Genomic DNA, 14,482 nt, shown 5'->3' with positions numbered 1-14,482 from the left:
GTGCTTCTTCTTGAGCCACTCCTTTGTTGCCTTGGCCGTGTGTTTTGGGTCATTGTCATGCTGGAATACCCATCCACAACCCATTTTCAAGGAGGTTCTCACCCAAGATTTGACGGTACATGGCCCCGTCCATCGTCCCTTTGATGCGGTGAAGTTGTCCTGTCCCCTTAGCAGAAACACACCCCCAAAGCATAATGTTTCCACCTCCATGTTTGACGGTGGGGATGGTGTTCTTGGGGTCATAGGTAGCATTCCTCCTCCTCCAAACACAGTGAGTTGATGCCAAAGAGCTCCATTTTGGTCTCATCTGACCACAACACTTTCACTCAGTTCTCCTCTGAATCATTCAGATGTTCATCGGCAAACTTCAGACGGGCTTGTATATGTGCTTTCTTGAGCAGGGGGACCTTGCGGGCGCTACAGGATCAGTTACATTGTTTTCTTGGTGACTATGGTCCCAGCTGCCTTGAGATCATTGACAAGATCCTCCCGTGTAGTTCTGGGCTGATTCCTCACCGTTCTCATGATCATTGCAACTCCACGAGGTGAGATCATGGAGCCCCAGGCCGAGGGAGATTGACAGTTATTTTGTGTTTCTTCCATTTGCGAATAATCGCACCAACTGTTGTCACCTTCTCACCAAGCTGCTTGGCGATGGTCTTGTAGCCCATTCCAGCCTTGTGCAGGTCTACAATCTTGTCACTGACATCCTTGGAGAACTCTTTGGTTTTGGCCATGGTGGAGAGTTTGGAATCTGATTGATTGATTGCTTCTGTGGACAGGTGTCTTTTATACAGGTAACAAGCTGAGATTATGAGCACTCCCTTTAAGAGTGTGCTCCTAATCTCAGCTCGTTACCTGTATAACAGACACCTGGGAGCCAGAAATCTTTCTGATTGAGAGGGCGTCAAATTCTTATTTCCCTCATTAAAATGCAAATCAATTGATAACATTTTTGACATGCGTTTTTCTGAATTTTTTTGTTGTTATTCTGTCTCTCACTGTTCAAATAAACCTACCATTAAAATTATAGACTGATCATTTCTTTGTCAGTGGGCAAACGTACAAAATCAGCAGGGTATCAAATACTTTTTTCCCTCACTGTATAATATTGCAGTTTAGGCGCAATATACATGTGTGAAAAGTATCAGATTGATCCAGTGAAGCATTGCAATACTGTGCCTAATTGGTCAATTGATACATTTTCAAGTACATAACTATAGAGAACATACAAAAATGATATGGTAATACAAAATGTAAGTTTACACACTCCCAGGAATGTCATACATGATGGATCATTAGCTTATACACTAACTTTCACACATATAGATGGCCGGGCAGGGTGGGTATGGAGCCAGAGACAGCAGGGGTTCAAACTTTAGAAACCAGTTCCTACAATAAAAATTGATTTTATCAAACAAAACAATGCTACATTTTGTCTCTGGGACCCTTAGGATGACACATCAGAGCAAGATTACTGAATGTAAGTACATGATTTACCTTCAGAGGTGAATGTGCACTCTCCTCAAACAATAGCATGATATTTTTTTCACTGTAATAGCTACTGTAAATTGGACAGTGCAGTTAGATTAACAAGAATTTAAGCTTTCTGCCCATATAAGACATGTCTATGTCCTGGAAAGTTTGCTGTTACTTACAACAGTCATGCTAATCACATTAGCGCACATTAGCTCAACCGTCCCGTATACGGGACATCCGATCCCGTAGAGGTTAAATCAATTTAGCTTAAATTCACAATTTCTTATTTATTTGCACGACTAAACTTTGTTTAACCAATCTAGATACATTGGCTGTTTAATGATTGGCTTACTACATCCTTAGAAATAGGTTCTATGTTGATGATGAAAAATAACAGGTTAACAAACCATTTCTGCCATGATTTTATTGCCTAGATGAGTTTGGATTAGTAAATGAGAAAGGGCACACCAAAGAGTCAATAGAGCACATTGGCAAGAGGTTGCTGAAGAACCAACATTTGTGGCCATATTGATGAAAGCGGCATCGAATAGCAGGTTGATATCTGAGCTTATTTCCAAGTAGCTGTCCTAGGTTGTGCGTCCCAAATGGCAGCCTATTCCCAATATAGTGCATTACTTTTGACCAGAGTCCGATGGGGAATAGGGTGCCATTTGGGACACAGCGCTAGACTTTCTATCAGAGTCGACCTGGCAGGGGTCCAGTCCACCTACAGACTCAGGGTGGTCCACACGCTCCACCCCTGTGGCGGAGATACAGAGTTTGTGAGAGAGAATAAGTCCACCTACCCTGGTTGCAGGTGAGGGTGACAACGTAGCTGTCAACGCTGGACAGAGGAGGGTTCCACTGCAATAAAGCTCCTTGTGGGGTAATGTTGAGGGCTGTCAGTTCCATTGGCATGTCCATTGCTGTATCAAAGTGAGAAAGAGAGAGAGATAAAGGGAGAGATTAATACAATAAAGTGGGTCAGAGTGGTTCACAGATCCCACCCCATCACTTTACTAAATTCCATCTGCTGTATGTTCCAATTACAGACCCCCATGTGGACTATACTGTATACTTCTGCAGAGAAGTATATAGTCCACATGGTACTGCAAGAACCGAGAGAAAGTAGGAATTAAAATACACCTTTAACTTTTTTTCATATGGATTTTTGGCTTAATACAATTTTTCTTGAGAATACAGAAGAAAATAGCTTGCATCCAAACGTCTGAAAGCAACCGTTAATAGTCCTAGACCATACCCTCATGGAAATGGCTAAGATCATATCTAGGAATTATAATCACACTGCCTCACATCTCACACTGTGGATAGAATGGGTTTAATTACACTCATTACTTTAATCACAAAATATTTAATTGAATCCAATGAAAGCTGCCAATTTGAAATAAAATAAAATGTAATTAGATTAGATTGAATAAGCCGAAACGACTTAATCAATCAAAGTGTGTAATAATGTAATCATCAATCTCTGTCTAGTTATGATATGGCTGACTATGTGCCCCAACCAGACCACCTAACAATGTTTTTAAAAAACGTTACTTGAAGGGTATCCAAGGACTTCAGCACACATTCAATACAGTTGACACCTGTCCAGTGAATCGTGGACACTCATTACCTTTGGAATTGCAGCTAGCGCCTCAGTGCCTGACAACGGTCACTACCTGGCTGGCCGGACTCTCCAGTGACCGCACGCAAACTTTCCCTTAGTGCCAAGGATCTTAACAAGTTGCCTGTGTTCGTGTTTCTGGCCTGCAAGTGGGGCGCCAGCCCAGTTCGGGGTAGAGCTTCTCATCTGACAATCGGGATTTCGAGGCACTTTTATCAAATTCTCATCTCTCTCTCATATAGAAGATGAGAACCCTCTGCGCCCCATTTGGCAGAGTGAGCTCCTCTCTCCATAATATGTTTTATCTCGCTCTTGCTGAATCACACCACAGTTGAATTATATTTTTTGGGCTATGACCCTGTTTTAATGAGCCCTGCCATTTGTCCTAAAGTGCTCCTTCACACCACTTTGTGAAACACGGCCTGAGGTTCATCATAGCTGCTGCGTTAGCAGAATTATAGTGTTCCTCTGTTCCTCTGACAATAAGTTATAAGCAAAGTAAACCCTGTAACTACGAAACAGTATTGTGTGCTTTTTTCTAGTTTTTATTTACACTGTGATACTGTACACTCATAGAATTCTTTTCCCTAAAGGGTTCTGCGGCTGTCCCCATAGGATAACCCTTTTTGGTTCCAGGTAGAACTCTTTTTGGTTCCAGTTAGAACTCTTTTGGATTCCATGTAGAACACTCTATGGAAAGGGTTCTACATGGAACCCAAAAGGGTTCTACCTGGAACCCGAAGGGGTTCTTCAAAGGGTTCTCGTATAGGGACAGTCGAAGAACACTTTTGGTTCCATATAGCACCTTTTTTTCTAAGAGTGTAGTGAAAACTGAGATAGTTTTCCTTTTATTGTTTATTTGGGGCATTATGTAGCAGCAAATGTGTACTTACTAGGCATTTATATTCTATTCAAGTGTAAATATACATTAAATCTGCAATATGTCACTTTTTGGGTGACCCGACCAAATTCACATAGAAATGTGAGTATTAGATCTGTCATTCTCATTGAAAACAATTATAAGAAGTGGTATATCTGTTCTATGTGCACTATATCTATGCTTTCCATTCTTACATTTCGTTTTTGCTGCTTTTATCTTTGGTTTTATACACCCGTTCAAACAGCTGAAAATACAATATTTCTGGTTATTGAAAATATATTTCACGGCGGTTTAGATGATACAATGTTTCTCTACACTATACATTGCTTGTTTTGTCAAATAAACTAAAATTAGGCAAACTATTAGAATTTTAGCAACCAGGAAATGGCGGAGCGATTACTGCATATTGCACCTTTAACTGAATTTAATGATGCCACTCTGGCATTTTATTTCTCCAGGGTATCCTCCGGAGCTATTACAGTAACAGCACCTCGGGCCCTGCTTCATTATAAGAAGAGTTGGCATGTCAAATCCAGAGTGCTTTTTTCCGCTTTAAAGGGGGAGAGCAGAACAAGCAGAGACACTTGAATTGTGCTCTTTCTACCTCTCACTCTATCCATCTCTCTCTCTGTCTCTCTCTCTTTCTTTCTCTCTCTATCCATCTGTCTCTCTCTCTCTCTCTCTCTCTCTCTCTCTCTCTCTCTCTCTCTCTCTCTCTCTCTCTCTCTCTCTCTCTCTCTCTCTCTCTCTCTCTCTCTCTCTCTCTCTCTCTCTCTCTCTCTCTCTCTCTCTCTCTCTCTCTCTCTCTCTCTCTCTCTCTCTCTCTCTCTCTCTCTCTCTCTCTCTCTCTCTGTCTGTCTCTCTTCTCTCTAGTTATGAGCCTACTAGTTTTGGAGCAGAAATCTCTAACTGGCTCATCAGTATGCTGTGGTAAACTTCAGGATCAGCTTGAGGATTATGCATGCAGTTGCGAGCTGGTTAAGCCCAGGTTAGTGGAGTTCACTTCACACACAGAGGAGCTGCTGCAGCCTACACACCTCTCTCTGGTGGTTCACTAACAGTGAAATATATCTCACATCTCACACAGATCAATGCTGAGAGGTCTGTCAATCTGACTGACTGACTGATTGATATACTGACAGAGGAAATGCAGAGACAGATAGGGGAGGCTACCAATTATAAGGTCAAGGGGGTAACAGTAGCTACATCCAATGCAGCAGCAATGAGAGGCAGGTAGCCAGACGTTATTCTACTGTCTGTATGTCTGTGTTGGAACACCATTTCTCAGTGTGCAGCTGGCGATGTGAGCGCTCCACAGGGTTGATACTAGGAATAAAATTCACTGAAAAGACAGAACATTCCATTTATCTTTGAAATAGGCAGTCTGACTCCAGAACATTTTGTCCCCCCATCTCAGACCCCTAGGCGCAGACATATAATAACAACTCTAGCTATCATTTTGGTACACAAGCTAAATTAACGAACAAAACAGAATTGTGTTGGTTGTTCTTTAGAATTGTGCAGGATGTGGAGACAAAGATTATGTAAATACAATGTGTACACAATGTGTGCATTTACCTTTGGAGCTAAAACATTTACGAATTGTGAAGTCCCTTTATATAGTCACTTTCTATAGTTGCATTGTGGCTGAGATAGTAAGGGGTGAGGGGTACCAAAACACTTACATTTTACATTTTGGTGTAGGATATGGAGTAGAATGTGGAGACAAAAATTATATAGTACAATGTACATTTGGACCAGTAAAAATGGACAGTGGCATAGTGGCATTGTGGCATTGTGGCTGAGATAGTAAGGGGTCAGAGGTCAGACATATGGGGATTACTTTGAAGTTTGCCCCTTATGGCGATCATACTGACCTGTGAAGACACTGGTTGTGATGAACTTGCTTTCCTGGCTTTCCCGCACGGCGTTCAGGTTGATCTCATACTCCGTTGCCGGGTGGAGGTTGGACAGGGTATAGTTGGTCACGTCATTGTCAATCACTACGCTGTCCACTCGCCCTGAGGAAAATGAAATAAAAAGATACTGTATCAAATATTTGTGTCTCATTTCATGCTGTTACTGCCGTCATACTATCTTTCCTGTAGGAGACTATGAGTCTCCTTCAATGCCAAACATTGGAATAACAGTTTTGGTCCAGTGCAGTCAAAATGCACATTTTCGACTGATGAAACTAACACTGTAAAGGTGTGGAAAAAGTTATCAGTTTTATTTCCCAATAGTTGCTGGTTGAAAATACAATATACCGAGGACATTCTAATCAGCAGGTTTTGCATGGATGGAGTTTTGGCTTGCCTGGTGGGCGATAGACCAATAACAAAGCAAGTTCCAAACCATTCTGCCAATAACAGCTAGTATTCAGGTTACATATACCTCCCATTAAGACCCTCCGCTCTGGTGGATTGATCCACACTGTGGTTAATGCACCTCTTTGACGCCCTTCCCTTACCCCATTCAGACCACTCCCAGACTGTCTTGACAAAATTATTGCTTGAGAAATGTTTTTTTGCTAAAAAAGCTGTCTTTGTTTCTTTTTTGACCATTGAATAGAAAACTATTCCAGTAAGTTATTTAATTGTTACCCAGAAATGATTTGATATTAACATCAAAATGGCTCACTGGGCCTTTAAGTAACTTTTCAATGAAAACATGTCTTAGCCTACCTCTTGCGGATTGGTAGGACATCTTGTAATAGTCAAAGGGGGCAAAAGGTCTCAACCATGATATGATGACAGAGTCTTCAGTGACATATGACACAGTCATCTCTTTAGGTGGGTCCATTCCTACAAAAAAAATAATAGTACATGTTAACCCCTTACACTTGTGTAAATTGGCCTATATGGATAGGGCCAAATTGAATAACAAAAAAAAAAACATATGCGTGACCATGGTAACGATTGAAAGAGAACACTTTGGAGATTATGGGGAAATTATCAGACCAAAGGTGAAGACACAACAGTTCACCTGACACAAGACTGAATCCAAACATTACACTTGATTTTACTGTATGTGCATTTTACATTTACTGTACTTTTCACAGCATTTGTTAATAACAAAATCTGAAAATACCCTGGATACATTCAGTAACATAATAAGAATATTAATTTACATTTTGGAGAAGGTGCAAGATATGAAAAAACGATTACAAGGGTTTGAGTGAGAGGTCTAACTGGTGCCTCCAAGTGGCCACACACCTCTCCAAGCTGTGCATGGTTCCTAAGTCATTTCAATACACTTTTATGACTCAAGTACTCTCCTAGCTTTGCCATTGAGGAACTGAAGCGACCACACTTGTATTTTTTTTGTTTGGAACACAGCCCTGCATCCCCACCATCACACAATTACTGTTGTTGTTTACACAATCCAAAAACATTCCATTGTAAATCGCAATCTGGGTCAATTATAAAATACAATCGTACAGTGTTAGGCTTTCAAAAGGCACTTCAAACAAACAAATTGTAATTTCGGTGTGCATAGAATGGAGTCATGAGTCCGTTCAAGTGCGTTTTCTGCGGCAATTTTTCTTCACATTATGACAAACATAGGCTCATTCTGTTAAGGACAACACAGGGTATAACGCATGTCATCCTTGTAACTGTGGATCAAACATAGTTTTCGAATATGGAAATGTAAAGTGCACATTTGGAGTCGTGTGTGTAATTTGCTTGTATGACATCAAAGCGGTAATTATTATAATCCTCAACATCTTATCTATCAGAACACATCGACTCCTCTCGATTTACAGCATTTCCCTCACTCTGACAACAACAAATGTGCAAAAGTAGCTCAATTAGTGGGAGGGATGGGGGCATCTACCTGTCGCACGCTGGGCTCAAGTTTACAAGGCTGTCAGTCAAAACCGATACAGCGATGTGAAGCGGAGAACCTGAGCTCTGACATCATGTATAGCATATTACTGTAAAGCCACTGCGTTCCAATTTAGGTGCTTATCAATGACAAAATCAGTAATTTTCAACCTGTATACGGGAAGACGGGCTGTGAGTGGAAAGGCCTATGAATGAACACGAGATGTCCTTGCTATTAAGAAACACACTATACATTCATACAAGACGCTCTTGACATTTAACTTAACCTTCTTACGAAAGCTGCTAGCTCCATGAGTTCAATATATTTCAGCACTTTGTAGCCTGTGCTTTCCATATATGAAAGGAAAGGGTTTCAAGGGAACACTGCCGCTACCTCGCTTTCCAACTAAGGTGGTTGAACTGAGGAGAAAACTGAGGTGAAGAGGAAATTCAGCAACTTTGGAGGGCAGTGGAAGTTAAATGAAGTGTATATAAAGACGCTTCCTTATTGATAAAACCAGCGCGTTTCTGGACATGAACACATTTTCCTCTCATAGTGTAAGAGGCACTGTGTTTATCCTGCACATCAGGTACATGATCAAATATGTAGGTAAATAACATGCTGTGCTGGAGCACAGAGATGGATATTTGCATTGTGTTCGAGTGTTGCTGCCCATAAGGGTTTGTGTGCCCAGAGCTCTTACTGCTGCGACAGCAAAGGTTACCAGAGACAATGTGAGCAAACAGTAAACCTCTAGAACTCTAAGCCATTGTGGGGGGGGGGTTGGAGTCACTAACCTGTCAAATGTAACTAAATGTAATTGAAAATGTAATCTACAGTGCATTCGGAAAGTATTCAGACCCCTTGACTTTTTCCATATTTTGTTACATTACAGCCTTATTCTAAAATTGATTAAATATTTATTTTTTCTCATTAATCTACACACAATACCCCATAATGGCAAAATAAAGACAGGTTTTTATAAATGTTTGCAAATGTATTTAAAAGAAACGGATATATCACATTTACATAAGAATTCAGACCCTTTACTCAGTATTTTGTTGAAGCACCTTTGGCAGGGAATACAGCCTTGAGTCTTCTTGGGTATGACGCTACAAGCTTGGCACACCTGTATTTGGGGAGTTTCTCTCATTCTTCTCTGCAGATCCTCTCAAGCTCTGTCAGGATGGATGGGGAGTGTCACTACACTGCTATTTTCAGGTCTCTCCAGATATGTTCGATCGAGTTCAAGTCTGGGCTCTGGCTGGGCCACTCAAGGACATTCAGAGACCTGTACCGAAGCCACTCCTGCGTTGTCTTGGCTGTGTGCTTAGGGTCATTGACCTGTTGGAAGGTGAACCTTCGTCCCAGTCTGAGGTCCTGAGAGCTCTGGAGCAGGTTTTCATCAAGGATCTCTCTGTACTTTGCCCCTTTCATCTTTGCCTCATCCCGACTAGTCTCCCAGTCCCTGCCGCTGAAAAACATCCCCACAGCAAGATCCTGCCACCACCATGCTTCACGGTAGGGATGGTGCCAGGTTTCCTCCAGACATGACGTTTGGCATTCAGGCCAAAGACTTCAATCTTGTTTTCATCAGACCAGAGAACTTGTTTCTCATGGTCTGAGAGTCTGTAGGTGCCTTTTGGCAAACTCCAAACGGGCTGTCATGTGCCTTTTACTGAGGAGTGGCTTCCGTCTGGCCACTTTACCATAAAGGCCTGATTGCTGGAGTGCTGCAGAGATGGTTGTCCTTCTGGAAGGTTCTCCCATCTCCACAGAGGAACTCTAGAGCTCTGTCAGAGTGACCATCGGGTTCACCTCCCTGACCAAGGCCCTTCTTCCCCGATTGCTCAGTTTGGCCGGGAGGGCAGCACTAGGAAGAGTCTTGGTGGTTCCAAACTTCTTCCATTTAAGAATGATGGAGGCCACTGGGTTTATGGGGACATTCAATGCTGCATAAATGTTTTGGTACCCTTCCCCAGATCTGTGCCTCGACACAATCCTGTCTTGGAGCTCTATGGACAATCCCTTCGACCTCATGGCTTGGTTTTTGCTCTGACATGCACTGTCAACTGTGGGACCTTATATAGACAGGTGTGCGCCTTTCCAAATCATGTCCAATCAATTGAATGTACCACAGGTGGACTCCAATCAAGTTGTAGAAACATCTCAAGGATGATCAATGGAAACAGGATGCACCTGAGCTCAATTTCAAGTCTCATAGTAAAGAGTCTGAATACTTATGTAAACAAGGTATTTCTGTTTTTAATTTTAATACATTTGCAAACATTTCTAAAAACCTGTTTTCGCTTTGTCTTTATGGGTTATTATGTGTAGATTGCTGAGAAAAATAAAAAAATAAAAATCCATTTTAGAATAAGACTGTAACGTAACAAAATGTGGAAAAAGTCGAGGGGTTTAAATACTTTCCAAAGGCACTTTACGTATTGAGAGGGCCATAAACAATAACTAGTCATGCTGCACAATCAAAGCAAGGTTAAAATCACACCTTTCTGGTAAAAATAGTTTTATATTGCTGAGATGTAGTCACCTTTGCAGACACAAGCTCAAGTAAACTGTACAATAATGATAAAACTATGAAAACTATGAAATATTTTATATGATGTATTTCCTATTCAACGAAACTGTATGAATAAGGCTTGAAATGACCTTTATGCTTTCTAAATATAGCATAATCAAATTATAAACTACTATAAGATTTCACCTTCATTATAACTGTAAAATTCATAGTTGAATGTTTAGTGAGAGACAATTTGCATATTTTCTAAAGATCTCTCTTGATCAAAACATCTGCCCCCATCTCTGTGAACGTCTCACAGAGCTATAGGTTGGCTTCCCGAACTCGTTAGGACCTCGCCTTTCATCTCATATTAATCTCCTCCATCTACGACAAACAAAATCTATTAATTATTTTTGGATTAATGGCTATAAATCGATCTCTGAATGTGCTACCATGAATTTATTTGATAAAATATTGAATTTGTCCTTTACTACTATAGCCCATAGAAATGCATTGAATAACACATTTATAAATGGCAAAAAATACATCGTAAGGAATAAGGTTTTGAAGTGTCTGTCCTATATCTAGGAGATATAAGAAAGCTCAGGAAATATTTTGTTTTTTTTGTTCACATATTTAACCCCTTATTTTTGTTGGCACAAAACTACCTCCATACTTTCATTTGTTTGTATGGGTTACTTTCAGATGAGTCCCGTGACACCTGTGGGGGTCGTAGAGCAAAACGGAGAACACCAACACAGACGTTTTAGTGAGAAGACCGATATTCGGGATGTCTCATGGTCTGACAAACACTGCTGTAGCTCCGCTGACATATGCAGATTTGGTGGATTGAGACGCAGCCCATGCAAAAACCTGATATCTCTAGCTTAAACTGACGGATTTTGATGGGGATTTTTTTACTATGTTACTTAGATTGATGCACGGGTGTGATCGGGTGCATCGATAGACTCTTAATTAAAGCGACTGATAAGGTTGGCATCCATTATGGAGGGGATGGATAGAGGTATTGGTTCTCTCTATTGTTGTGGACTGAAGCCATAATTTTTTTTGTAAAACCAACCCATTGCCATTACAATAACAAATATTATTCACCAACATTGAGGACAATTCATAAGTTAGGCTTCAGCTTCATTAAAATTCTGCTAGTATGAAACAGCGGCGTAAATAAGTTGTGATTATTCATGTATGCCTATTTTTTATTATTTCCCATTCAGCAATGGAGGCTGCTGTAATAGCTCTGAATTTAGACTCAATATTTATGTGACATAATGTGGGCAAACTGAAGACAGAATGCAGCAATGTGATTTGCTTCTATAGTACAAGTCTAACCTACATTCACCTAATAATGTGTCCCAAATTGCACCCTATCCCCTATATAGTGTACTACTTTTGAACAGAGTTCTATGGGCCTTTGTAAAAAAGTAGTGCACTCAATAGGGAATAGGGTACCATTTTGGATGCATGCTATGTGTTGAACTACAACATATGGTACAGTAAACATGTTGTCATCACTTGATTCAGACTTACCATAAGAAGTGCCACTTGAAAAGATAAAGAAATACTTTCAACCTTCAAAGACAGTCAGGCACCACAGCATGCCCACCAACCCTGTGGTTAATTTGCATATAATAACGTGGCTTGATAACAACAAGCTAAAAATAGCAACGCAATAACAAGAGCAGTAATCAGACGGCAGTATGCAGGTGGCTCCATAGTGTTTAGAGAGTTGTCCTGTCCTCCTCAGACAATACATATTTCCTTGGACTTGGCAGCTGTGACTGTGAGTAACAGCCTGCTGATGCGACAGGTGAATATTCCCGACACCTCCATGTTCAAGCAGGGGTAATTAAGATAGGATTACACACAGAAGCATTAATAAAGAAATGAAAGGTGGTTCAGCAGTAGTGCAGCTGTGAGTGTAAGAATCTTAATGAGTAAGAGACATGCTATAAAAGTGTCTGGATGGTGTTCTCTTCGGGAGCTAGATTACTTGCTGACAAACAGAACGAACCACAACAAACTCCAAGCACGTACTGCATGTACAATGTGATGTGTATCCTAAGTACGGGAAGTTTGTACAGGAAAGTCTACGTATGGGAAAATGTTGTCTTTCGTTAGCAACTGTCTTGTGTCAGCAAACCGTCAGCCAAAATCAGACATCAATGCAACCTGTGGTGAGTGTGGTCAATCAATGTACACGACGTTGCAGCAGTTTTGCATTAGTCAGTAGTTGTTTAGCCTTGTTGTTGTCCCTGAATGACCCATATTGAACCATGGGTACCTTCAGCGTAGTTCTGGGTCGTATGCAATAGGGCACACCGTAGCAAAAAGTTTTTGTCATTGGACAAGTTTAGGTAGTCTCCCTGTTTCAGTCTGTTTTCTTCCATTTGGTGACTAATGAATACGACCCTTTCCCTTGCAGAGATAAATAGCCTACCTGTGGTGAGCGTGACTGTGACAGCCTCAGACGTCACCTCTCCCTGTATGGTGATAAGGCTGACTGTGTACTGTGTGGAGGGCAGGAGACCCTCCACAGAGGACCGGGTCTTGGATCCGTCCAGGGTGACTTTGGAGGTGTCCGTGCCGTCCTCAGAGCTGTAGCTGAGGATGTAGAGGTCTGCGGGTGGGGCCGGGGCGCTCCATGCCACCGTCACCGAGTCCCACGTGACGTCAGACAAGTAGAGCGCAATGACGGGGCGGAAGCCTGAAAGTCAAAGGTCAAAGACACCAGCTGCATGGTCATAAAGGGCTGATTTTGATTTGATTTGATTTAAGGGACATCTGCTGTCAATATGGCTGGTGGTGCTGGGGTTCTGAGGCAGGCAGGCAGGCAAAAGACAGTCAGTCAGTCAATGGACGGCTGATTCAGAGGCAGGCATGGCAGGGGAGAGTTAGTCAGTCAGCGGATGGCTGGTTCAGAAGCAGGTATGGCAGGGGAGAGTCAGTCAGTCAGTGGATGGCTGGTTCAGAGGCAGGCATGGCAGGGGAGAGTTAGTCTGTCAGCAGATGGCTGGTTCAGAGGCAGGCATGGCAGGGGAGAGTCAGTCAGTCAGTGGATGGCTGGTTCAGAGGCAGGCATGGCAGGGGAGAGTCAGTCAGTCAGTTGATGGCTGGTTCAGAGGCAGGCATGGCAGGGGAGAGTTAGTCAATAAGTGGATGGCTGGTTCAGAGGCAGGCATGGCAGGGGAGAGTCAGTCAGTCAGTTGATGGCTGGTTCAGAGGCAGGCATGGCAGGGGAGAGTTAGTCAATAAGTGGATGGCTGGTTCAGAGGCAGGCATGGCAGGGGAGAGTCGGTCAGTCAGTGGATAGCATGTCTGGTTAATAATGGACACGTCTCTCTGGAGTCTCTCTCCCTCTCAGTGAGACTGGCAGTAAAGTAATGAGCGGGATGTGGATGTGAAGAGCTGAAGATGACAAAAACACACAGAGAAGGAGACCAGTGACAATGTAATGATGATGAACACAAAGGGAAAGAAGGATGTCAATGTTTACACCAGAGATGGGATGAAAACACGTCCGTCAACGAGCCTTGGCTGTTTTAGAAAAATTCACCAATAAAAGACGCTGAAAGACGTGTGTTGTCAAAACAACAAGCAGTGGAAAGATGAAGACTACCAAGACAGCTTGCTGTCTGATGTAGACATGTACATGAGTGTGAAAGAAAGAGGGACAGGAAAGATAAATGGAGTGGGGAAAAAAAAGCTATAGATAATATTTTTTCTACGTTGGATGGATTAATGGATAAAGGACAGTGTTGTGCTAAGCAAGCACATGTAATGAGCATGTTAGCTTACTGTGAAGGATTTACATTAATTGTTGCATCAAAGATTGACACTACCTAATAGCTTGATCTGTATTCACCTTCCTAACAGTAGTTCCACATTGCATGCAAGGAAAGCCTATTCTCTAGTACAGCAATAATTTATACTTTTCAGCTCATAATTGCCTGTTCGGGTATAGTGATGTGGGAGCTTCACTGAATAAGCTGACCTTTAACCAGTGTATTTGAAAAGAAAGAGTTATTAATAGACTACATATTTTATTAATCTAATAGTACAATATATTGTCAGGTTCCTGGAACTGGTACATGTGCAGTTACAGTACAGGCTGCGTCCTATATGGCAT

At 41.8% G+C, this 14,482-nt stretch overlaps 1 protein-coding gene across 3 annotated transcripts in view; it reads right to left on the bottom strand.

The window, feature by feature from the left end:
* Window positions 1–14,482, bottom strand: part of LOC121535212 (tenascin-R) — a 140,040-nt gene that overhangs the window by 17,103 nt on the left and 108,455 nt on the right. For all 3 annotated transcript variants that reach the window (XM_041842047.2, XM_041842049.2, XM_041842048.2), the window contains 4 exons: window positions 12,794–13,060; window positions 6,671–6,790; window positions 5,864–6,007; window positions 2,286–2,405 (listed from right to left, as the gene is read on the bottom strand). In XM_041842047.2, the coding sequence (XP_041697981.1) occupies window positions 2,286–2,405; window positions 5,864–6,007; window positions 6,671–6,790; window positions 12,794–13,060 (651 nt within the window). The remainder of the gene's footprint in view (window positions 1–2,285; window positions 2,406–5,863; window positions 6,008–6,670; window positions 6,791–12,793; window positions 13,061–14,482) is intronic.

This window comes from Coregonus clupeaformis, chromosome 21 (assembly GCF_020615455.1).
Source record: "Coregonus clupeaformis isolate EN_2021a chromosome 21, ASM2061545v1, whole genome shotgun sequence".
NCBI lineage: Eukaryota > Metazoa > Chordata > Actinopteri > Salmoniformes > Salmonidae > Coregonus > Coregonus clupeaformis.
The sequence above is the reverse complement of the archived record's forward strand: the minus strand, read 5'-3'. Positions and strand labels throughout refer to the sequence as shown.